At 42.5% G+C, this 27,094-nt stretch overlaps 1 protein-coding gene across 1 annotated transcript in view; it reads left to right on the top strand.

Moving 5' to 3' along the window:
* LOC139413226 (zinc finger protein GLI1-like) overlaps nucleotides 1–9,070 on the top strand; it is a 123,053-nt gene extending 113,983 nt beyond the window's left edge. Inside the window, exons 14-17 of the mRNA XM_071160363.1 lie at nucleotides 177–427; nucleotides 836–1,003; nucleotides 1,128–2,276; nucleotides 2,449–9,070. Of these exons, the coding sequence (XP_071016464.1) occupies nucleotides 177–427; nucleotides 836–1,003; nucleotides 1,128–2,276; nucleotides 2,449–3,351 (2,471 nt within the window). The 3' untranslated portion in view covers nucleotides 3,352–9,070. The remainder of the gene's footprint in view (nucleotides 1–176; nucleotides 428–835; nucleotides 1,004–1,127; nucleotides 2,277–2,448) is intronic.
* Nucleotides 9,071–27,094: the final 18,024 nt, after the last annotated feature.

Below are 27,094 nucleotides of genomic sequence, written 5' to 3'. Positions count from 1 at the left end.
ATATTTATTTATATGTTAACCTTTGACCATATTTTCACTTCTTCAGTAAAAAAATGTAAACTTCCTCCACTACCGCAAAAATACTTTTAAAGAGCTGAAGCAAGTCCCACAATTTTTCTTAATGGAAAATGACCTTCTAGTTTAGTTTAATAACTCAATTTCTAATTCAATTTAAGGTTTCCTGGGTCCTGACCAGGGAGGAGGTGACCCCCTCTCCCCTGAGACCAGCCGCCGAAGAGGGCTCTGCCATGGTGTTGGAGGGGGAGGAGGGTTGCCTGGTCTGCCAAGTCTAACACCCGCTCAGCAATACAGCCTGAAGGCTAAGTATGCAGCAGCAACTGGCGGCCCACCCCCTACCCCGCTGTCCAGTATGGAACAGGGAGCAGGGACACCCAGGAGACGAGGAGTGCTCCTCAGCGAGTACCAGGTGCAGACTTATCTTGTTAGTTTGGTTTTTAATTAGTCTGGCTTGGGTTTCAAAATTCTGGTAACTTTCTCAAAATGTCCAGCTTTTCTGAATTCTGGGAATTTTGGAATTTTGCAACTCTCAATATGGCTAGTTTTGTATTCTTTTGAATATCTTATTCCTATGTATTTTTTTTAGCATTCTTTGCTTTTATTTATTTTATTATGGACAGCAACTTGATTTGGTGGCAGGTAGCCTAGCGGTTAGGAGCGTTGGCCCAGTAACTGATAGGTGAATAATTTGTCGATGTGCCCTTGAGCAAGGCACTTAACCCTAATTGCTCCTGTAAGCCGCTCCTGATAAGAGCATCTGCTAAATGACTCAAATGTAAATGTATGAAATGTGCTATCCAATTATTATTATCCCCAGGGTCAGCCGCTACCTGCGTTCCTGCAGCAGGGGGGTCAGAGGAGACACAGTGCCAACACGGGGGAGTATGGCACTGGGGTCATCTACCCGCACCAAGCCCCAGGGAATGCCACCCGGCGCGCCAGCGACCCTGTCCGCTCCACCGGCGACCCACAGGCCCTTCCCAAGGTTGTCGTTGTTCTTGGTAGAAGTAGTAGATTCAATTACTAAGACTGCTTTAATGTTGTTGCTAGCTATGTATTTGAGTATTTACACTTTTTAAATAAATGTTGATTTGATTTTGTTTCCCAAGGTGCAACGCTTCAACAGCCTGAATAATGTGGCCATGATGGGCAGGAGGAACGCCCTGCAGCATTGTGGGTCAGACGCCAACATCGCACGCCACATGTATTCGCCGCGGCCACCCAGCATTACAGAGAATGTCATGATGGAGGCCATGGCTACAGACTACCATGGAGGAACCATGGATTCCAGGAACCACTGCATGATGCTTTCCCCAGGAGAGAGAGGCTTCCTGGGCTACCAGTCCCACCACATGGGGGGTCCCACCAGCCTGTTATCACCCAGCCACGACAGCCTAGGATGCCCAGAGCAGGGCTACCAGACACAGGGACAGATGTTCATGCAGGGTGGGCACTACCAGGGCACCTCCAGAGGACCAGGTCAGGGCCAGGTGGGGCAGGGGGGACCCATTCACCCAGAGGGGATGTCCAACATCTTGCTGCAGCAGGCTGAGTACAGTATGAGTACCTGCCAGCTTAGTCCTTCTGGACCACACTACCCCAGCCTGGACCAAGGTGGCCCCGATGGAGGTACAGGGGCCTGGGTAGAGAGCAGCCAGGTCCAGACCACTCATGGAGTTCTTCAGACGGAGATGCAGTATCAGGACCAGGGCTCTATGCAGGGCCAGACACAGGGTCTGTACACCCAAGAGCCTGATGGCGGACACAAACTGATCATCAAACCAGAACAGCAGCAGTACCACCCAGCCCTAGCCAACCCAGATGCCTGCCAGAAGCAACTCCACCAACACCAGCAGCAGAGGCCCCATCCAGGGCAGACACCCATGCCCATGCGACCCATGTCCTCCCAGAGCAGTTACCCCCAACAAGGGCAGCCTGGCCAGGGCATGATGAGGACCACCAACCCCAGCTGTGACTTCCATGGAGGAGGCATGGAGAACCAGAATCAGGCCTCCATGCAGCAAGGGAAGCAGCAGGGTTCCTTCCCCCAAAGCGGCGGCATCAACCTGGGGTCGGCTGCGCTGGGTGCTGGGGGTCGCTCCCAGACACCCATGATGCAGGTGAAGGAGATGATGGTGAGGAACTATGTGCAGTCGCAGCAGGCTCTGATGTGGGGTCAGGAGCAGGACCAGAGGGGGATAGGAGTGGACGGGAAACCTCTTCCTCTGTCAGACAGCATGGACATGACAGGACAGCAGGTGACTTGTTTTCCCTCTCCCTTTTTCTTCTGCTCTTTGTTCCCCCTCTTTTTGTAAAGTGTTTTGTGACATTTTCAAATACATTTCCTGAAGAAAATGTGTGTGTTTGTTTGTCTTGAAGTATTTATCGTAGCACTTTAACTAAATGTTGATCTCATTTGATTTGTTTCAGGTGGCCATGATGCAGCAACAGCATAGTCCTCAACACCAACATAATCTCTACCCCAACCCAGGCTCCAGCTACCCAGGCTACCCTACCAACCAGAACCTGATGAGCCCCCCAGCACACAACCGAGTCCCCAGCTCTAGCTCCTCCATCCCCCCGACGGAGGTATCCATGACGGGTCTGCCTGGAGGCCCAGGGTCCTGCTACGGCCAGGATATGGGGGCTCCTGTAGTCCCAAGACCCCCCCAGTGCCGGAAGCCCGTCAGCAGGCAGAATAGTCTCCAGTCCCAGGGAGGTGGAGCGTACCTGGGCAGTCCTCCCCACCTCAGCCCAGTCCACTCTACCTCCAGCCCCAGACGTGTGGTCCGTCTGCCCCCTGTCCAGGGCCACATGACCCCCCATCAGACCCACCAGGAGATCTTCCCCCCCTTAAACAACATCAACAATAACATGTACTACTCTGGCCAGATCCACATGCAGCACTCTGACATGGACAAGCAGCAGATCCAACAAATCAGCCACCCTCACCAGGACCCAACTCAGACCGGGCCCTGCCTCAACCAGCACCAACAGCACATGGTAACCCACATGGATCACCAGGGCAATAAGTCTGCGTCCCTAGCCTACCTTCATGAGTCGACCCCCATCTCCAATGCTCTGGAGAACCTAGATCTGGACAATGCCCAGATAGACTTTACCTCCATCATCGATGACCCAGACCCCTTGTCATTCAGCCCCATCAACCCTCCTCTCCACGGGAGTTCGTCCCAGACCTCGTCCCGCCTCACCACCCCTCAGACATCCATCACCATGCCCCCCTCTGGACTCCCTAACATGGCTGTAGGAGACATGACCTCCATGTTGACATCTCTGGCCGGAGAGAACAAGTACCTTAATACACTGTCTTAGAACCCAAAGACTCGGTTCTAGAACAAGAACAGAACCTGAACACACTCATAAAGTTAACTAGATGGGCTAAGCTCCCCGGGGGGGGGGGAAGTACCTAGACATACTCTCGTAGGCTCAACTCCACTGAACAAGTGCTGAAACATTTGTCATTTACTAGACAAGTACCGAAACACATTGTTCTAGAACACGTGCGTGTGGATGGACACACTGTCATAGACTAGACTAGGGGGCTCAGCTCGGTGGCTCTGGTGTTAGGTCACCTATAAAGATAAAGGTACTGTAAATATTACCTTTCCTTTTTGACCTCCCACACACTTTTTCCCAGCTACTCCTAGAGACTTTCAACCCAAACCAATGGTACCTATCGATCTTGATCTTGCTCACGGTGTACTATACTCTACTCACATTTCTGGCTCGCAGAGTAGGGGAAGGGTGACAGAATTGTTTGCCTAAAATGACTTGCAGAATGTTTCCATGGGACGTCAACACCATAACGGCATCATCTCCATAATGGCGTCATCAGCATAACGACATCATGACCGCAATAACATTGTCACCATAATGACACCAACACCATAGTGATGTCATCTCCATAATGATTTAATCCCCATAACGACAGTCATTCCAGTCACAGAGGTTTTATAGGGCAACAGAGGATAATATGTAAATAAGTTATACATTTACATATTTACAAGTCAAAAGTTTTGACACACCTACTCATTCAAGGGTTTTTTTTTTTTTTTTACTGTTTTCTACATTGTAGAATTATAGTGAAGACATCAAAACTATGAAATAACACATATGGAATCACGTAGTAACCAAAAAAGTGTTAAACAAATCAAAATATTTTATAATTGAGATTCTTCAAAGTAGCCACCCTTTGCCTTGATGACAGCTTTGCACACTCTTAGCATTCTCTCAACCAGCTTAATGAGATCACCTGTAATGGATTTCAATTAACAGGTGTGACCTGTTAAAAGATAAGTTGTGGAATTTATTTTCTTCTTAATGCGTTTGAGCCAATCACTTGTATTGTGACAAGGTAGGGGAGGTATACAGAAGATAGCCCTTTTTGGGAAAATAAGTCCATATTATGGCAAGAACAGCTCAAATAAGCAAAGAGAAATGACAGTCCATCATTGGTTTAAGACATGAAGGTCAATCAATGCAAAACATTTCAATAACTTTGAGTAGGTATGTCCAAACTTTTGACTGGTACTGTATGCTGTGTACACTACATATAAAAAAGTATGTGGACAACCCTACAAATTAGTGAATTCGGTTATTTGCGCCACACCCGTTGCTGACAGTATAAAATCCAGCACACAGCCATGCAATCTTCATAGACAAACAGTGGCAGTTGAATGGCCTTACTGAAGAGCTCAGCGACTTTCAACGTGGCACTGTCATAGGATGCCACCTTTCCAACAAGTCAGTTCATCACATTTCTGCATGGCTAGAGCTGTCCCGGGCCAACTGTAAGTGCTGTTATTGTGAAGTGGAAACATCTAGGAGAAACAAACGCTCAGCCGCGAAGTGGTAGGCCACACAAGCTCACAGAACGGGACTGCCTAGTGCTGAAGAGTGTTGCGCACTGGAAGCAATGTCCTTCACAAGAACTGTTTGTAGGGAGCTTCATGTCATTTGTTTCCATGGCCAAGCAGCCGCACGCAGCCTAAGATCACCATGCGCAATGCCAAGCATCGGCTGGAGTAGTGTAAATCTCGCCACCTTTGGACTCAGGAGCAGTGGAAACGCGTTCTCTGGAGTGATGAATCACGCTTCACCATCTGGCAGTCCGACGGACAAACCTGGGTTTGGCGGATGCCAGGAAAACGCTACCTGCCCCAATGCATAGTGCCAACTGTAAAGTGTGGAGGAGGAATAATGGTATTGGGTTCTTTTTCATCATTCGGGCCAGGCCCCTTAGTTCCAGTGAAGGAAAATCTTAACGCTACAGCATACAATGATATTCTAGACGATTCTGTGCTTCCAACTTTATGGCAACAGTTTGGGGACGTTTCACTGTTTCAGCATGACTATGCCCCAATGTACAAAGCGTGGTCCATACAGAAATGGTTTGTCGAGATCGGTGAGGAAGAACTTGACTGGCTTGCACAGAGCCCCGACCTCAACCCCATCGAATACCTTTGGCCTGCACAGAGCCCAACATCAGTAACGGAATTCACTAATGCTCTTGTGGCTGAATGGAAGCAAGTCCCTGCAGCAATGTTCCAACATCTAGTGGAAAGCCTTCCCAGAAAAGTAGAGGCTGTTATAGCTGCAAAGTGGGGATGAACTCCTTATTAATGTCCATAATTTTGGAGATGAGATGAGATGTTTGACGAGCAGGTGTCCGCTTACTTTTGGTCATGTAGTTTATATGACAATGTTGACAGTGACAGTGACGGAACTCTACTGTATCGTGGACTGCTAAGGGAATTCCGAGACCAACAGATCAGATTCTAGATTATCATTCTGGTTCCGTAATGAGAACTGAGGTCAACAAATCTGTTCCGAGGAAGAATGTTTTGTAGAAAGTGTGCCAGATAAAAAATATTGACTGAAAAATGCATCAGTGCTTTGAAGCTGTATCTATATCCCTAGGGGCACAACCCTGTCAGTGACACACAAAACATGATGACACACACACGATCGTGATGACACACGCACACATACAGTTGAAGTCGGAAGTTTACATACACTTATGTTGGAGTCATTAAAACTCATTTTTCAACCACTCCACAAATTCCTTGTTAATTAACAAACTATAATTTTGGCAAGTCAGTTAGGACATCTACTTAATGCATGACACAAGTCATTTTTTACAACAATTGTTTACAGACAGATTATTTCAATTATAATTCACTGTATCACAATTCCAGTGGGTCAGAAGTTTACATACATACACTAAGTTGACTGTGCCTTTTAAACAGCTTGGAAAATCCCAGAAAATTATGTCATGGCTTTAGAAGCTTCTGATAGGCTAATTGACATAATTTCAGTCAATTGGAGGTGAGGTGTACCTGTGGATGTATTTCAGGACCTACCTTCAAACTCTGTGCCTCTTTGCTTGACGTCATGGGAAAATCTAAAGAAATCATCCAAGACCTCAAAAAAAATTGTAGACCTCCACAAGTCTGGTTCATTCTTGGGAGCAATTTCCAAACGCCTGAAGGTGCCACATTCATCTGTACAAACAATAGTATGCAAGTATAAACACCATGGGACCACTTTGGTGCGAAAAGTGCACATCAATCCCAGAACAACAGCAAAAGACCTTGTGAAGATGCTGGAGGAAACTGGTACAAAGTATCTATATCCACTGTAAAAACGAGTCCTATATCGACATAACCTGAAAGGCCGCCCAGCAAGAAAGAAGCCACTGCTCCAAAACCGCCATAAAAAAGCCAGACCGGTTTGCAATTGCACATGGGGACAAAGATCGTACTTTTTAGAGAAATGTCCTCTGGTCTGATGAAACAAAAATATAACTGTTTAGCCATAATGACCATCATTATGTTTGGAGTAAAAAGGGGGAGGCTTGCAAGCCGAAGAACACCATCCCAACCGTGAAGCACAGGGGTGGCAGCATCATGCTGGTGGTGTGCTTTGCTGCAGGAGGGACTGGTGCACTTCACAAAATAGATGGTATCATGAGGAGGGAAAATGATGTGGATATATTGAAGCAACATCTCAAGACATCAGTCATGGGTCTTCCAAATGGACAATGACCCCACGCATACTTCCTAATTTGTGGCAAAATGGCTTAAGGACAACAAAGTCAAGGTATAGAGTGACCATCACAAAGCCCTGACCTCAATCCTATAGAAAATGTGTGGGCAGAACTGAAAAAGCGTGTGCGAGCAAGGAGGCCTACAAACCTGACTCAGTTACATCAGCTCTGTCAGGAGGAATGGGCCACAATTCCCCCAACTTATTGTGGGAAGCTTGCGGAAGGCCACTCGAAACGTTTGACCAAGGTTAAACAATTTAAAAGCAATGCTATCAAATACTAATTGAGTGTATGTAAACTTCTGACCCACTGGGAATGTGACGAAAGAAATAAAAGCTGAAATAAATCATTCTCTCTACTATTATTCGGACATTTCACATTTTTTAAATAAACTTGTGATCCTATCTGACCTAAGACATGGAATTTTTACTAGGATTAAATGTCAGGAATTGTGAAAAACTGGGTTGAAATGTATTTGGCTAAGGTGTATGTAAACTTCTGACTTCAACTGTACATAATGATGACAGACATAGCGTAATGATGACATATCATATCAGTATTCACTCAGAGGCCTTTTTGGCATTAATCTGCCTCCATACTCTGAATCTGTTGTACGGTAAAGTACATGTTTTTAGACCTGTTACATGTTTATTATACCTAAGTGTTCTTAAAGCAGCTCACTATTTTACAAGTATAGGGGTTATAGGATAAGAATATCAAAAAGTGCCTTTGTCTAAACTTATCCATGATGCTCGAGAGGTACAGAGAATAAAAGAGATAGAGGAAGAAAGGTGGAACTTCTGAATGAAATCAAATATTGCATCTGGTACAGTATCATATGACCCAACTTGGTCACATATTTGACAGGGTCTTAAAGATACCTTCCCTCACCCCGGAAAACCTTAAACAGGATTCATAATGGATTGGGGGTACGTCGTTGAGGTACTTTAGCGTGTACAGTATATGGCGGTGAGGCTCTCTGACCATAGCAATAGAATCAGTCCACCTATTATGGCATCATTGACTTGAATGGGGAGGTCCTTTCTATAGATTCTAGAGCCTCTACCTCTGACAGCCTGTCCGCAGCCAACCAGTAGAGCTGACATCACATGACATCATACTGTAGCATTGCACTGACTGCAGCATTGCGTGGACGTGGACGAGTCTCTCTCCTTGACTTTGTGACATAGAGACTGTCTAGAGGCCAACACATTGGCCTACATGGCTTTGATTTCATGTAGCATCAGCTTGGAGGATGATGGAATGTATCTTACAGTAGTATCTATCTGTTTGGATGGTTATTCTAGATCACGTTTACACACAACTACAGGAGATCTTATGAGGCTGTATTTCAAATCAAAATGTATTTGCTCACATACACGTATTTAGCAGGTGTTATTGCAGGTGTAGCGAAATGCTTGTGTTCCTAGCTCGAACAGTGCAGTAATATCTCAGTATTGGTGCCTTTTCAATCATGCTTTATTATTTCTAGTACTTTACTGTTGTTCTTAATGCAGGATTAGAGTTAGTAGTCAGGAAAAACTAATCTAGTCAGGAAAACTGTGTACAACCTATCAACCAACCAAAGACGATTTGAACTAACAATATTCAAGGAGAAAGAAAAAAAAAGATGCACAATACTCATAGTCACAGCTCATAGTCACGGCTATTAAGGTGTGAATGGTTTGATAGTGCTGTTACTTAGAATGTATGAAATGTTTTGTATAAAAGTAACATGTCCTCTTTTTGTTTCTATAAGAATGAACTTTATCATGGATATTTGCCTTTCTTCTCTGTGTTGTGTGTTTTGATACCTGCCTGTCACCGTTCAATCAGACTTTTTTGCTGGCGAAATAATATTCTGTTAAGCAACAAAGGTTATGATCGTAGCGTTTTCTATTTACACGTGATATATTTTGTGTACAATTTTCTAAATTTTATACAAATGTACTATATTTTACCAATTAAAAATACACATGTTCAGCTTGGGATGGATGAAAAAATGTCTGTCAGAACTTTATGTATCTTGCTATATATTTCACTTACTGGATCTTACTGTATTTGTAAGAGGTTCTTATTGTCCTTTATTGACTTGGATCCACACCGCCTCTCTTGAGAATGTCTGAATACATGTATTGTCTCCATACAGCCACCAGAGGTCAGTGGAGTATGATACAAATGGGAGCGACAGTAACTGTATATTTGGATGGGCAGCCAACCAGATGTGGAAATATAGGGGAACCCCATTATTTAGGTCTATGGGGGAACCTGAGGGAACCACGTTCTGGCAGGGAAATCATTTTGCCATGTTAAAATGTGCATTTTAAGGTGAATTGGACAATTTTTCATTGTTGGGTTCCTGGAGTGACTTTTTTCCATTTCCACTCCTGCAGCCAACACAAACCTACAGTGCCTTCGGAAAGTATTCATACCCCTTGACTTATTCCACATTTTGTTCTGTTACAGCCTGAATTCAAAATTGATGAAATTATATTTCTTCTCACGCGTCCACACACAATACCTCATAATGCAGTGAAAACATGTTTTGAGACATTTTGGAAAATGTTTTGAAAATGAAATGCATAAATATCTCATTTGAATAAGCATTCACACCCCTGAGTCAATAGTTTGTAGAAGCTCCTTTGGCAGTGATTACAGCTGTGCGTCTTTCTGGATAAATCTCTAAGAGCTTTCCACACCTGGATTGTACAACATTTGCCCATTATTCTTTAAAAAATTATTCAAGTTCAAATTGGTTGTTGATCAATGGTAGACAACCATTTTCAGGTTTTACCATAGATTTTCAAGTAAATGTGTTTTAGGTTATTGTCCTGCTGAAAGGTGAATTCATCTCCCAGTGCCGGATGGAAAGAAGACTGAACCAGGGTTTCCTCTAGGATTTTGTCTGTGCTTAGCTCCATTCTTTCTTTCTTATCCTGAAAATCTCCCCAGTCCTTAACAAGCATACCCATAACATGATGCACTCATCTTTTCCCCAGTCCTTAACGATTACAAGAATACCCATAATATGATGCTTCCTTCTTTTCACTCTGCCAATTAGGTTAGTATTGTGGAGTAACTGCAATGTTGTTGATCCATCCTCAGTTTTCTCCTATCACTGCCATTAAACGCTGTAACTGTTTTTGGCCTTATGGTGAAATCCCTGAGCGTATCTTTGTAGTGACTGGGTGTATTGATTCATCATGGTCAAATGGGTACTCCATGTCTACCAATAGGTGCCTTTCTTTGCAAGGCATTGAAAAACCTGATCTTTGTGGTTGAATCTGTGTTTGAAATTCACAGCTCGAAATGAGGGACCTTACAATTATCTGTATGTGTGGGGTACAGAGATGAGGTAGTCATTCAACAATTATGTTAAACACTATTATTGCACACAGAGTGAGTCCATGCAACTTATTATGTGACTTGTTAAGCTAAGGTTTACGCCTGAACTTATTTAGGCTTGTCATAACAAAGGGGTTGAATACTTATTGACTCAAAACGTTTCAGCTTTTCATTTTTTATTCATTTGTAAACATTTCGAAGAACATAATTCCACTTTGACATTATGGGGTATTGTGTGTAGGCCAGTGACAAACAATCTCTAATTAATCCATTTGATTTACTTAATTGTCTTTTTTCTTTTTAAAATGTTTTAAACGCTAATTAGAAAAAGGCATTTCCTCTTTTCCCATTAGAAGACAGTTATAAAGTGGTTATAAAAGCAGACCAGCGTGAGGGTGACCACTGAAAGTGACATCAGCTTCTGAATGGGATCCACTGTGGTCAGTGGGGCTGGCAGGCATGTTCCTCTGAGGCCAGTAGGGATTGGCACCTTGAGCTGGTCCATGGTCCTTCCTTAAACCTAGTGCCTTACCCTGGTGCTCTGGGGCCACAGGGGCTGGCAGACCCTAGGCTCTTCATTGGTCCTGGTCCCTGGTTGCTGGCCCTATGAAGTTAGTAGAGTTGGCACCCTGGGTTGTTCCTCTGAAATCAAACCGCATATTTCTGGAGTGCACTTCGTATAACTTCTCTCCCGTGTGAATGAGGGTTTGATTTATGAGTTGCAAAGTGATTATAAAGGGTGAACCTAACAACACTCCTGACCAAGAGATTTGAAAGGCGACTTTGATGGCCTATTCTCCCGAGTAGCAATCTGCCTTAATAAACATGTAACACCACACAGAGAAGATCTGATGCTGGGCCCATCTGATCATGTAAATAAGAGAGAAATAGTTATCTGAACAACTCAATATCATCCTGTATGCAATGGTATCTATCTTTTAAACATAATAATATTGATGAGAGGATAGCGTGAGCAGTACTGAGGCCCTTTCCCCTCACAACTGCAACAACGTGACTTATACAAATGTAAATCTCCCAAAATAAGTTATTTTTTTCAAATGCTAAAAAGTTTCATAGGCTGAGAATAATCACTTTTTTTTATTTTCTTGTCTTGCCATCTATTCAAGCGAAAGCTTTTTCTCTGCCTTTGTCCCAAAGGTTGGCATATAATTAACTTGTGCTTAATATGCGGTTAAAGAGGTCTCCTCCCCATGCTACCAGCTTTGAACCCTGGCCACAGACAGGGACCAAACCCCAGTGAGTGAGTGAGAGAGAGAGAGATGAACATTTCATGACTCTAGGACTAATCAAGGTAATTCAAACACCTTGTGAAGTTATGTGACTTCAAAGCTATGGATCTGAAAATGCACTTTTGTTTTTTTTAAATCCAGGATGCCAACGATATGTTTGGATGCTTAACCCATCAATGTGTACACTCAGATCCACACTACTGGTATGTACAGGCACAGAAGTAGAGGGAGCAGCTTGGCGTGTTTTGTCGACACAATCAAAAGCATGGAGAGAGGTAATAATGTGTATGCAAGAGTTATCTTTTATAAAACAAAGTCAACTCTTGGGTTTTAAATTGCTGCCGGTGGTGGTGTGCTTGTTATCAGCTCTCCCAGGAGTTCTGCACTCCTAGCTCAGTCCCCTGACCTACTGGGTTTATGATGCACCCCACTGCCCTCCTCTTCCATCCCTGGACAAAAGGGCCATGACCTCCCTCTCTCTCTCTCTCTCTCCCTGCTCCCCTCCCTCTCTCTCCTTGCAACTAGGATGCATCTAGAATCGAGATGGCTTTTAACAAGTCAGAGGATAGCTGTGAAGACCACAGAGAAAACATTCTTAATTTGAGAATACGGGTGATTGGGGAAAAAAAGAATACTATAAAGGCCTACAACAATAATATGAGTGATTGCAAATTGCACAGATATGATGCTGTGTTTTCAACAAGTTTGCAAATGACAAACTGACAATTTGACAGGGGGGATTAAAATGCATAGTAAAACATGTATAACAAGAGAAATAAACATTACCATGACATTGTCCTTCTGTAAAAATGTAAAATGTAAAAGGTGACTCCCATGTCCCACTCGGATTATCATGATCGAAAAACAGCATCCAGGGGTTTTCTAAATATTCTAAAGGACACCTGGGAGAAGTGGGGGTTCTATTGGTTCTACAAGGGTTAGAATGCCAAGGTAGGGGTCCTCAACACCGTGTTAGCGTTTTTTTTCTCTCTCGAATGTTTTTTTCAGTTGCAAAACAGATTACGGTCCAGTTCTTCACACAAAAGACTGACAATTCCCCACTTCCTCGAGCTATCCAGGGGTGAATAGGGCGCAGGGCAGGGGGCACGACAGGGCACTTAAGTGCAGGTGCGATGCCTATAACATTCAGGCCACAAAGCATCAGGGGGGCTATGCATTCCCTTCGAATACCTACAGTGACCATATAAACATGTTTGCATTTGGTAATGCCGATTTGTTGTGTGGTGTTTGGGATAGTTTGCAAGTTTTGCAATGTCAAACTTCTCCGTTTGGCCATATGTTTGGCCATATGCAGCCTAGCGCTCAACATGAACAATTATTTAACAAATAAATGACAAAGAATAGGTTGTTCGCATATGAACCTATTTTTTAAATTTTATTTACTGCAAGAATTTGTTAAAATGTTATTGGACAATATAATGTTTCCAAAGAAAAAAACACAAGACTGTCAAGAACCGATACGAAAACATATCAGATATTAAATAAAGAGTCTTAGACCACCAAAACGAACTGTTGCGATGTGAACTCTCCGCTTTACGCACGCGGCTTGCTGCTTCTTTGTGCAAGCCGTGCTCTATTTGTGGCTGGAACTTGATAGAATTGAGAGATGATAACTTAGAATTGACTGTGTATAACTTCAAACCATAACTTTTAAATTGCGTTTTTAGATGCCACAACGAATGCGCCGGTGGAGAGAATCCACTCACTATATCACGGACAGGAGGGACTAACCTTCTCCAATGACATCACTCACTTCTCTCCTCGCGCTCAGCTCATCGACTTGAGGTTACAGAAGGGTTATAGTCACCCGCTGCGGACGCAGGCAATGTTTCACACCATTCGTTGTCAATTGTCACGCACCGACACTCCAAAAAGTGCTTCTTCGGGCAAAGGGAGCCTTTGGGGGCATGATGGCAGAGGAGAGCAGGGGCAAACGAAGGAAGCAAGCGAACCCGAGAAGGAATCAAGGTATGGAATTTGACTTGTGCAGCGCATTATGTAGTTGAAGTTGTTGAACACATTGCCATTACGTCCTTGTGATGTCGTTCACATCTCATGATGTAGCGGATCTTTCATTATTGAGACGGTATTGAATAGTAAATGACTCGGGTTGGTTTCTCTAAGTAGACGTTTTTCTCATTTAAAAACTTTGGGAAATAGCAGCACATTCTAGAGAAGTATAAACATGTGGTTTCGATGTCACTGATATTGTCATTATGCATTTTTTTTGCCATAACAGCAATTGATGGCATGTTTAGAGAGAGAGATTTGCAAAACAGAGAAACATGCAAAATTTAACCAGTAGACACGTGCCATTCAAGAAATAACCCTAAAATTCCAGAATTGTGCGGCAACGTGAATGCAGTGCATGCAGTGCGAAACTGAACATCTTTGTGCTACTTACTGATTGACCCATATGTTTCCAAGTGTTGATATTAGAATGAATTATAATAAGACGTTCTTATATTTAAGTATAATGCCTTGTTTGAAAATAAGAACATATTTTGAACTATAGCCTATTGTCATAGGATTTTGCACCCACGTTTTTTGTTCGTTTTAATTGTCTCTCCGTGATTGTTGTAGTATATCGGAGTATTTATTTTAAAACACGTGTAAAGTATATTGTAAAGAAGAACGGGATAGACATGAACAGCAGCATTTGAAATGCAACAGGTCGCAAGCAATATTTCCTCCAAGACAACAATGAATAACAGGCTTACATTTTGTTTACAGTGATCATTGCGCTCATAATAATAACTGGTTTTGAACATAATAACTCAATTGAAACATATGTTACAATTATTAAAAGCTTTGTATTGGTTATATCACCCAAACAGAATTAAAACCCGTTTATTCTAGACACGACAAAAGACACAAAGAGCAAAGGGACTGAGTTGGACAGGGTAGATATACAAACAAATGAAACGATTATTTACAAAAATCCTAAGAGGCCTACTATTGTGATACATTGATCAAAAATAGATAATCGTATTCCTGCATCATTTATATTTAGCAAATTATTAAGAATAACATCATTCAAATGAGTTGAAAAATAGAACAGATAAATACTTTTTACTCCTTTACCAAATAAAAACGCATTGTATTATAATATACAATTCTTTTTTTTTTTTTGCGCGAGTATTGCAAGTTAATATATTCATCTATTTGATTAACTGTATTTTCAAACAAACAAAAATAACTACATTTCATAGATGTACCAATGCGATATCCAAGTCCTACCTCATTTCCCCACACTCGTAGTCTACAATTAAAACATGCATATGCATAACAATCTATTTGTAATGTATGTAGGTTATTACTGAGGTAGCTCAGTGTTTTCATATGTAAATACTGAATAGCTTCTCATCAAACTGATGATGTCAATCACTTAACAGTGACAAGTGGAGCTGAAGCCAGAGAGTGCTACAGTGGGTCAGATAGGGTCTCTCTCTCTCACACACACACACACACACACACACACACACACACACACACACACAGTAATGAGAAACTGTAAATTATACTACAATTTTTTGAATTATCAACAATAAAATACTCTGAAACGTTTTACTTCAGAACACTGTAAATGCATTATGGGAAATGTTGTGTGGGGGAAAGAATCGCTTTATCATGATACCTTATCTTTGGAGCTCCAACAACCTTTTGACCACTAGTGGTGCATGGTACAGTAGCAGAAGCAATTCTACACATTTTGCCATGGGGCAACAAGAAAATGTTGCAGTATTATAGATAATTTTATGTTACTCTACACTTTTTGCCATGAGGTTGAGAGAAGAATTTGCTGTTTTAAAGCTAATTTCCTGCAATTCTACACATTTTGCCATTGGGCAGAAAGGAAAATGTGCAGTTTTATAGATAATTACGTGCTATTCTACACATTTTGCCATGAGGCTGGGAGAAATGTAGCATTTTTTACAGCTAAAATATACTGTAGGTGTTGACTGTGATAAAGGCACTGGATTGTTTTTTAATTGTATTTTATTGAACCATTATTTAACTAGGCAAGTCAGTTAAGAATACATTATTATTTACAATGACGAGCTACCCCGGCCAAGCCCTCCCCTAACCCGGACAACGCTGGGCCAGTTGTGCACTACCCTATGGGACTTCCAATCACGGCCGGTTGTGATACGGCCTGGGGTCGAACCCAGGTCTGTAGTGATGCCTCTAGCACTGCAATGCAGTGCCTTAGACAGCTGCTTTGCACTCAGGATTTTGAGCTGTCTTTTTGCGAAATGGACAGATGAAGAAGGCAATGGCATGGTGCGTATAGCCATAGAAACATAGTGACATATGCCTCAGTACGGTCATATTCATGACTTATTGGGGGTGTGGCTTTCAGTTACTTATTTTCGGCCACCCATCCCATGAGAGTGAATGTCATTCCAGTTCATCTGAATGTCGTTCCAGTGCACTGCTTGCTATGAATTCTATCAGATGGTGTTAGCATGTTTAGGTAGAAAGTAGGTAATGTCCTGTTTGGAACACTGACAAGTAGAAGAGCATTAAAAAAAATGCTTGGCATGCCTCCATGGCTTTGTTTCTGGCTCATGAATATATTTGGAGGTGTGCCTTCAAGAGGTTATATTTGATGCACCCATGAGTGAGAAGGCAGTACCAATTGAACTCCTATGTGGTTATAGTACCCCGTCAATGTAAAATGTATATGAGACAGATTGGAGTGGCAGCAAGTCTTAAACCTTAGATGGTTGAGCATTTTGCCATGTCCTTTTGTTCTGTTTTGCCCTGTAGTCACTGCAAGTTTGGAAGCCTTTGTTAAGCCTCTACTATGAAATACAAACCCCTCCTCATCCATTCATTAATTCATTCCGATTACGGTAGCATTTACTGTTTTACAATATCATACAGTAAATGTTGTGGTATTGTACTTTGTGTCATTACACAGTACTTGCTTTGCTACCGTATTTCAATTACAGCAGGTGTACTTAATTTTATTTGCCACTGGGCTGCTTGTAGGCTACTGTTAAATTCATGCAATGTTGACTTTAACTATGGCTGTGATGAGATGAAGGCTACACACAACAGTTGACTGCTAGGAGTGTTCCCCAATTTTGATGCAGAGCGAGATGTGTGTGGTTGCGTGCGTGCTCCCATCACTGTCCCCTCCTTGTTAAATATAGCACCCGTCTTCCCAGGACCTCCTTTTCACAGTTCTACTCACACTAACGTAAAGATAGTAAAAAAAAAAGAAGACATATTACCGTAATTACTAACAAGGAACTAGAAACAGCAACCACCACATTACTTGTAGATCAGGGAAGTTCCTCTCATCAAACCAAGAGATTGAGGTGTGTATAATTTGATGATGCATGTTGTGTTTAGAGGCACGGTCAGAACTTGCTCGTTGTTTCTGAGACAAATAAGTTCAATTACTTTTCTTTGTGGATTTAGGGGTCAGCTATAGTTGAAAGTGAAATGGTGTTGTGACTGTCGCAACTACTATCAAGGAGATATTCCTACCATGAAACAGAAAAGGAGGTGGTTTTGCAAACACAATTTTGTGACTGAATTCAATACGACTTAGAGGACTATAATGCCTGGGATATGTGTTTTGTTCATTCACACAACAAGACGAGGTGAAATGGCTCCGACACATTGCCGCCTCAGATGTTTGCTGATGTTTCCTCTTGTGGTGGTACAGGACTTAATGCAAATGCACAACAGATGGAAGTTAGAAAAGAACATACATGAAAACAGTCCTAAATATTCTACATTTTCGAAGATTTTTTTAACAATGTATATTTGCATAGTTTGCTTCATAGACAAATATTGATGGCAAGAGATGGTGAAGGGACATTTTTAATTGCCGTCTAAAGAATGATCAGGTGATGGGAGTATTTATTTTTTGCAGTATCTCCCTTTTTTTGTAGCTTTCATTCTCTGAGCCGTGTGTGCTTGAGTGTGCGTGTGTGCATGCGTGTGTGTGTGTGCGGAAACCTCTGGAGAGAATGTGTATGTGAGAAGTGGGGCCCCATATATAACCAAATGAATTTGGCAACACTAACTCAACAGACAGGGATTAAAGTGTCTGTCCAAAAAAAGAGATGCTACGACGTCGTTTCTTCTGTCTCCAAGACGCTTATTGATTACAGTCTCTGTCTTCCAAATAAAACAGTCAATGTCCACAGATATCAACCAAAGTTTAGATTATTGCTGTCTATTGTCTCCAGAATGCAGGAGATCATGTTATAGGGTATTTATGTAGACAAGTCTCACTGAAAATGGTGTACAATTTCAATAAGATGTGACTTCCCTAGTTTGATATGAGAATGGTTGTAAGCATGGTGATGCAGGTACAGGTTTGCACTCCATGTGTGACATTGTTAACACTTCCTACGAATACCTTCTTCATAATGCATATACGCACATTTGTAATGCCTCGTGAACGGTGTGTGGTGCATTATAATGCATGGCATCGCAATAACATTGCCTAAATAAATAACTACATTCATGAAGTGTACACATATTATATCTCACAGCACTGTCTCTGAGTAGTCTCTGAACTCTGAACTCTCCCACCCCCCCCCCCCCCCCCCCTTTGGCCTCTTTACCTTACTACTTGATCTTGGATTCATTTACAACTGTACTGTACTGTTGAGCTGATAGTCAATTTAACTTTTTCCTCACAGTTCTCTCTCTCTCTCTTTCCCTCACTCACTCTTTCTCGGTTTCTTCTTTTGTCAAGTGCCAATTTATTTAAACTCTTTCCACTTTTTCTTCTTTCTCCTTCATTGATTTCCAAACCCCAGTCTTTGTGTGCAGCTGGGGCCCAGCTGTGTGTGTGCATGTGCACACACGTATGTGTGTGTGGTGTGTGTGTGTGTGTGTGCCCAAATGTGTCTTTCTCTGGCACAGAATTGTCACAGGGGGCATGAGTACAGGAGAGAGAATTGAAGGGAGAAAGAGAGAGAGTCGTAATGAGTGAAAAACACATTGAGAGAAAAGAGAGAGAGAGAGAGAGAGAGAGAGGGAGCGAGAGAGAGAGGGAGATGGTGTGGTATTATATGAGCAGCAGAGTGAGTGAAAGTCTATATATCTATATCAGCACTGTAACGAAAAACTTTAATTTATATGGTAATTTTAGGTAAATATCAAAAGTAAACAACTCTGAAATAGTTAACTGCAGCATACTATGAATTATGGTGCACTGTGGGAAAATTACTATATTTTGAATGGTACTCTAATTCCACCCCACAGAATACAGTGCATATAGTATATTTAGAGCGTCTAAAACTTTTTGACCACTAGTGGGTGTATGGTATTGTTGTTTCTGCTTCATTAATATATTTGGAGGCGTGCCTTGTAAGAGGCTATATTTGTTGCACCTGTTAGTGAGAATGCAGTACCAATTTAACTCCTATGTGGTTGTAGTGCCCCATCAATTGAAAATGTATAGGGGACAGATTAGAGTTGCAGCAAGTCTTGAACATGAAATGGTTGAGCATTTTGCCATGTCCTTTTGGTCTGTTTGCCCTGTAGTCGCTGCCACAATCTAAACACCTTCTGTGCCACCGACGCAACACCCTCCCATGGACTGACTGTGGGCTCTCGTTCTTTGTGGTCGACGTGAGTAAGACATTTAAGCGTGTTAACCCTCGCAAGGCTGCCGGCCCAGACGGCATCCCTAGCTGAGTCCTCAGAGCATGCGCAGACCAGCTGGCTGGAGTGTTTACATATACTTCCAGTCTACTGTTCCCACTTGCTTTAAGAAGTCCACCATTGTTCTTGTACCCAAGAAATCAAAGGTAACTGAACTAAATGACTTTCGCCCTGTAGCACTCACTTCTGCCATCAGGATCATATTGATCATTCTGTCATTAAGGATCATATCACCTCCACCTTACCTGACACCATAGACCCACTTCAATTTGCTAGCCGCCCCAATAGATCAGGGCACTCACATCCGCCTGAGTGGCGCAGCGGTCTAAGACACTGCATCTCAGTGCTAGAGGTGTCACTACAGACCCTGGGTTGATCCTGGGCTGTATCACAATTGGCCCAGTGTCGTCCGGGTTAGGGGAGGGTTTGGCCAGGGTAGGCCAACATTGTAAAATAAGAATTTGTTCTTAACTGACTTGCCTAGTTAAATAAAGGTACAAAATTAGATCCACAAGCGATGCAATCGCCCTTGCATTGCACACTGCCCTATCCCATCTGGACACAAGGGACACCTACGTAAGAATGCTGTTCATTGACTAAAGCTCAGCCTTCAACACCATAGTACCCTACAAGCTCATCATTAAGCTCAGGCCCTGGGGTCTGAACTCTGTGCACCTGGGTCCTGGGCTGCCCCCACTACGCTAATCCTCAACACAGAGCCCCACAAGGGTGCATGCTCAGCCCCCTCCTGTACTCCCTGTTCAACCATGACTGCGTGGCAATCACACCTCCAACTCAATCCTCAAGTTAGCAGACAACATAACAGTAGTACCTGATTACCAACAATGATGAGACAGCCTACAGGGAGGAGGTGAGAGCCCTGGCGGAGTGGCCAGGAAAATAACCTCAAAGTCAACAAAACAAAGGAGATGATCGTGGACTTCAGGAGACAGCAGAGGGAGCACATCAACAGGACCGCAGTGGAGAAGGTAAAAAGCTTCAAGTTCATTTGCGTACACACCTGATAATCTGAAATGGTTCACCCACACAGCCAGTGTGGTGAAGAAGGCGCAGCAACGCATCTCCAACCTCGGGAGGCTGAAGAAATTTGGCTTGTCCCCTAAGACCCTCAAAACTTTTACAGATGCACAATCAAGAACATCCTGTCGGGCTGTATCACGGCCTGGTACTGCAACTGCACCGCCCGCAACCGCAGGGCTCTCCAGAGGGTGGTGCGGTCTGCCTAACACATCACCGGGGGCACACTGCCCGCCCTCCAGGACACCCACAACACCCGATGTCACAGGAAGGCCATCCTGTCACAGGATATCAACTACCCAACCCATGGCCTGTTCACCCTGTTATCAACCAGAAGGTGAGGTCAGTACAGGTGCATCAAAGCTTGGACCGAGAGACTGAAAAACAGCTTCTATCTCAAGGTCATCAGACTGTTAAATAGCCATCACTAGCCGGCTAGCACCCGGCTACTCAACCCTGCACCTTATAGACTGCTGCCCTATGTACATAGACATGCACATAATGGAACGCTAGTCACTTTAATAATGTTTACACACTGTTTGAATCATTTCATATGTATATACTGTATTCTACTGTATTTTAGTCAATGACACTCCGACATTACTCATCCTAATAGATTTCTTAATTCCATTCTTTTATTTTTAGATTTGTGAATATTGTTGTGAATTGTTAGATATTACTGCACTGTTGGAGCTGGGAACACAAGCATTTCGCTACAACCGCAATAACATCTGCTAAAATATGTGTATGTGACCAATACAATTTTATTTTTGAAATTTGGAAGCCTTTGTTAAGGTGATATAAAACGCCAAATATTCAATAATATGTTGTGATGTGTAAACACTTTACCTAGCAGCCAACCTGCTTGCACCAGTCCCTTGTAATTACAGTAAAATGCTGTGAAATACAAACCCCTCCCCTCGATGAATTTCAATCATCCGTTCATTAATTCATTCTGATTATGCTAGCATTTACCTTTTTACAGTATAATACAGTCAATTCTAAGGTATTGTACTGTTTGTCATCACACAGTACTTGCTTTGATAATGTATTTCTATTACAGTAGGTGTGCTGTAATATGAAATACAGACTTACTCATCACTAAGCTGCTTGTAAGATACTCTCAAATTGCGTAGCTGCAGCACTGAGTTAGGCCAGATTCCCACAGTGGTAGGAAGGCAAGACCAGGGGAGAGTGAGACAGCAACAAGCCCAGGCACCAGGCCCTATTTACTAGCCCTCTTCACGAGGCTCGACACAGGCATCAGACCCAGTGAGCGAGAGGGATGGAGGGAGAGGAGGAGGATAAGAGTGGATCAAGTGCTGTGGTCGGGGTGAGGGATGGAGTGAAGGAGCGCAGGAGGGGTGGAGGGGGTTTGGTAGGAACAGAGCAGAATTGGATAGAACTGAGGACCAACTCGAGCAGCATTTATTTTCTTTCTTTTTTTGTAGCAGGGACCAGTAGATCTCACAGATAACATAACTGGGGAGGTGTGTGTACTGTCATAGGCAATATTCGCACCTTCAAGTCTTCAACTGTATTTCCTGTTGTCTCTCACTCATTTAGATGTAGCTATTTTCATTCAGTATGAAGATAAAAAATCTACATCATATTGATACATTTACACAAATTGGACAATTGCTACCACTGCAATGACACAACTTTGCCAACACGTCCCATTTGGGGTTGCTATTTTGGATGCTCCATCCTGAATGCCCCATGCAGGTGAAAATAATCTGCATTAACTTTGCAGACTGTGTTGCATGTACATGTGTTTAGCAGAGAGAGGCTTTTCAAACAGCCAGCCGGCTAGGGTTGGCTGGCTGACTAGCTGACTGCCAATTTATAGATATGTGCCGTTTAATCACACCTCAAATTAAACGTGGAAACCCTACTTCAGCTGTCATGTGTTACAAGACCCAGATGGGTGCCGGAGAGAGAGAGAGAGAGAGAGAGAGAGAGAGAGAGAGAGAGAGAGAGAGAGATAGAGATAGAGAAAGAAAGACAGAGAGACAAAGCTATTAACAAAACATTTGAAATGCCTTCATATTATTCATACCTTTGTGATTGCAACGTAAACTGTTCATTTCTATTGTTGTTTTTTTATTTATTTTTTATTCTATTTTTTTTCTTGTTTATTTCACTTGCTTTGGCAATGTAAACATATTTCCCATGTCATTAAAGCCCCTTTGAATTTAATTGAATTTAGAGATAGAGAGCACGACAGAGACAGACAGATACAGACAGAGGGAGAGAGAGCTAGAGAGAGAGAGAGAAGAACAAAGAGAGAGAGAGCTAGAGAGAGAGAGAGAGAGAGTGAGAGGTGAACACTTCACCTAACTAACCAAACTTCACCTAACTGACTTGTTTACTAAGCTGATGTCAGTGTTGACTAGCAAGGGAACTAGATGTTGAACTAGAGGTTGGATGGGCATGTTGTGGGTAGGATCTTGCTCTGATCTAGACTGTATCAACAGAGAGAGCAACAGGTGGGCATTTGCTCAGGACGTTTGTCTTGATCACCCCAACAGTGCTGTAAACATTACACCTGCTTGGAGTGGACATGGATGTACCGGGCCAGATTAATGCAGGGGTTTACAGTGGGTGAAGCCCCTGGGGCCAGGCCCGTAGGTGCCCCAAGAGGCATTATATAGATATATAAATAAAACACAGTATATATTATATACAGTTGAAGTTGGAAGTTTACATACACCTTAGCCAAATACATTTAAACTCAGTTTTTCACAACATTTAATCCTAGTAAACTCAGTTTTCCTCACATTTAATCCTAGTAAAAATTATATGTCTTAGGTCAGTTAGGATCACCACTTTATTTTAAGAATGTGAAATGTCAGAATAATAATAGAGAGAACGACAGAACGCATCTCCTTCCTGAGCGGTATGACAGCTGGTGTTTATACTTGCGTACTATTGTTTGTACAGATGAACATGGTACCTTCAGACATTTGGAAATTGATCCCAATGATGAACCAGAATTGTGGAAGTCTACAATTTATTTTCTGAGGTCTTTGCTGATTTCTTTTGATTTTTCCATGATGGCAAGCAAAGAGGCACTGAGTTTGAAGGTAGGCTTTGAAATACATCCACAGGTACACCACCAATTGACTGAAATTATGTCAATTAGCCTATCAGAAGCTTCTAAAGCCATGAGATCATTTTCTGGAATTTTCCAAGCTGTTTAAAGGCACAGTCAACTTAGTGTATGTAAACTTCTGACTTACTGGAACTGTGATACAGTGAAATTATCTGTCTGTAAACAATTGTTGGAAAAGTGACTGGTGTCATGCACAAAGTAGATGTCCTAACCGACTTGCCAAAACTATAGTTTGTTAACAAGAAAATTTGTGGAATGCTTGAAAAACGAGTTTTAATGTCTCCAACCTAAGTGTATGTAAACTTCCAACTTCAACTGTATGTAGTATATATACAGTGCCATGCGAAAGTATTCGGCCCCCTTGAACTTTGCGACCTTTTGCCACATTTCAGGCTTCAAACATTAAGATATAAACTGTATTTTTTTGTGAAGAATCAACAACAAGTGGGACAAAATCATGAAGTGGAACGACATTTATTGGATATTTCAAACTTTTTTAACAAATCAAAAACTGAAAAATTGGGCGTGCAAAATTATTCAGCCCCTTTACTTTCAGTGCAGCAAACTCTCTCCAGAAGTTCAGTGAGGATCTCTGAATGATCCAATGTTGACCTAAATGACTAATGATGATAAATACAATCCACCTGTGTGTAATGAAGTCTCCGTATAAATGCACCTGCACTGTGATAGTCTCAGAGGTCCGTTAAAAGCGCAGAGAGCATCATGAAGAACAAGGAACACACCAGGCAGGTCCGAGATACTGTTGTGAAGAAGTTTAAAGCCGGATTTGGATACAAAAAGATTTCCCAAGCTTTAAACATCCCAAGGAGCACTGTGCAAGCGATAATATTGAAATGGAAGGAGTATCAGACCACTGCAAATCTACCAAGACCTGGCCGTCCCTCTAAACTTTCAGCTCATACAAGGAGAAGACTGATCAGAGATGCAGCCAAGAGGCCCATGATCACTCTGGATGAACTGCAGAGATCTACAGCTGAGGTGGGAGACTGTCCATAGGACAACAATCAGTCGTATATTGCACAAATCTGGCCTTTATGGAAGAGTGGCAAGAAGAAAGCCATTTCTTAAAGATATCCATAAAAAGTGTTGTTTAAAGTTTGCCACAAGCCACCTGGGAGACACACCAAACATGTGGAAGAAGGTGCTCTCGTCAGATGAAACCAAAATTGAACTTTTTGGCAACAATGCAAGACGTTATGTTTGGCGTAAAAGCAACACAGCTCATCACCCTGAACACACCATCCCCAGTGTCAAACATGGTGGTGGCAGCATCATGGTTTGGGCCTGCTTTTCTTCAGCAGGGACAGGGAAGATGGTTAAAATTGATGGGAAGATGGATGGAGCCAAATACAGGACCATTCTGGAAGAAACCCTGATGGAGTCTGCAAAAGACCTGAGACTGGGACGGAGATTTGTCTTCCAACAAGACAATGATCCAAAACATAAAGCAAAATCTACAATGGAATGGTTCAAAAATAAACATATCCAGGTGTTAGAATGGCCAAGTCAAAGTCCAGACCTGAATCCAATCGAGAATCTGTGGAAAGAACTGGAAACTGCTGTTCACAAATGTTCTCCATCCAACCTCACTGAGCTCGAGCTGTTTTGCAAGGAGGAATGGGAAAAAATGTCAGTCTCTCGATGTGCAAAACTGATAGAGACATACCCCAAGCGACTTACAGCTGTAATCGCAGCAAAATGTGGCGCTACAAAGTATTAACTTAAGGGGGCTGAATAATTTTGCACGCCCAATTTTTCAGTTTTTGATTTGTTAAAAAAGTTTGAAATATCCAATAAATGTCGTTCCACTTCATGATTGTGTCCCACTTGTTGTTGATTCTTCACAAAAAAATACAGTTTTATATCTTTATGTTTGAAGCCTGAAATGTGGCAAAAGGTCGCAAAGTTCAAGGGGGCCGAATACTTTCGCAAGGCACTGTATATATATATTTTTTTACTGCAACTGCCAACCACAGGAGGACTTAGGAGCCCGCTCTCAATGAGTGTAGACAGCCTGCCGCTCTGCTAATCATCAGATGGGGGAGGAGAAGAGGTAAGGGGCCTATGTGTGTAACTGAGGGAGAGACAGGGCCAGACCTAGCCTTTTTATTCAGGGCCGGCCCAAGCCTTTTGGGGGCACTTAAGCGAGATTTGGTTGCTCGACAACCATTTTCAAGTCTTTCCATAGATTTTGAAGCAGATTAAGTTAAAACTGGAACATGGCCACACAGGAACATTCGTTGACGTCTTGGTAAGCACCTCCAGCGTATGTTTAACCTTGTGTTTTAGGGTATTGTCCTCCCAGTGTCTGGTGTAAAATAGACTGATTTTGGTTTTCCTCTAGGAAAACTCCATTCCATTTATTTTTTATCCTGAAACACTCCCCAGTTCTTAAGAATTACAAGCATATCCATAACATGATGCAGCCACCACTGTGCTTGAAAATATGGAAAGCGGTACTCGATAATGTGTTCCATTGGATTTGCCCCAAACATAGCACTTTGTATTCAGGACAGAAGTTAATTGCTTTGCCACATTTTCTGCAGTATTACTTTATTACCTTGTTGCAAACAGGATGCATGCTTTGGAATATTTTTTATTCTGTACAAGCTTCCTTCTTTTCACTCTGTCATTTAGGTTAGTATTGTGGAGTAAACACAATGTCTGTTTATCCATCTTCAATTTTCTCCTATCACAGCCATTAAACTCTAACTGTTTTAAAGTCACCTTTGGCCTCATATGGCCCCTGAGCGGTTGTCTTCCTATCCGGCAACTGAGTTTGGGAGGACGCCTGTATCTTTGTAGTGCCTGGGTGTATTGAAGGTAACATCCAAAGCTTAATTAATATCTTCACCATGCTCGAAGGGAGTGGCCCATTGGTCTAAGGCACTGCATCTTAGTGCCAGACACCCTGGTTTGAATCCAGGCTGTATCACAACTGGTTGTTGTCCGGGTTTGGCCGGTGTAGGCCACCATTGTAAATAAGAATATGTTCTTAAAACTTCTTCAGCCTAGGGTCTATTTTTCTCAATTTCCACCCGACTAACGTGCCCAAAGTAAATTGCCTGTTGCTCAGGCCCTGAATCCAGGATATGCATATAATTGGTACCATTGGAAAGAAAACACTCTGAAGTTTGTAGAAATGTTAAAATAATGTAGGGAACTATAACACAATAGATATGGTAGGAGAAAATCCAAAGAAAAACAACCGGATTTTTTTTTGAGACCCCAATCTAGCTCCATGTAACGATTCTCGTCCTCCTCTTCTGAGGAGGAGTAGTAAGAAGGATCGGAGGACCAATGCGCAGCGTGGTAAGTGTCCATATTGTATTTATTATATGAACACAAAACAAAAACAACGAGAACGAAACGAAACAGTCCTGAACGGTGAAATACAAAACACAGAACAGAAAATAAACACCCACGAAACACAGGTGGAAAAAGGCTACCTAAGTATGATTCTCAATCAGAGACAACTAACGACACCTGCCTCTGATTGAGAACCATACCAGGCCAAACTCAAAACACAACATAGAAAACCGAACATAGACATCCCACCCAACTCACGCCCTGACC

This window comes from Oncorhynchus clarkii, chromosome 7 (genome assembly GCF_045791955.1).
Source record: "Oncorhynchus clarkii lewisi isolate Uvic-CL-2024 chromosome 7, UVic_Ocla_1.0, whole genome shotgun sequence".
NCBI classification, from domain to species: Eukaryota; Metazoa; Chordata; class Actinopteri; order Salmoniformes; family Salmonidae; genus Oncorhynchus; species Oncorhynchus clarkii.
The sequence above is the reverse complement of the archived record's forward strand: the minus strand, read 5'-3'. Positions and strand labels throughout refer to the sequence as shown.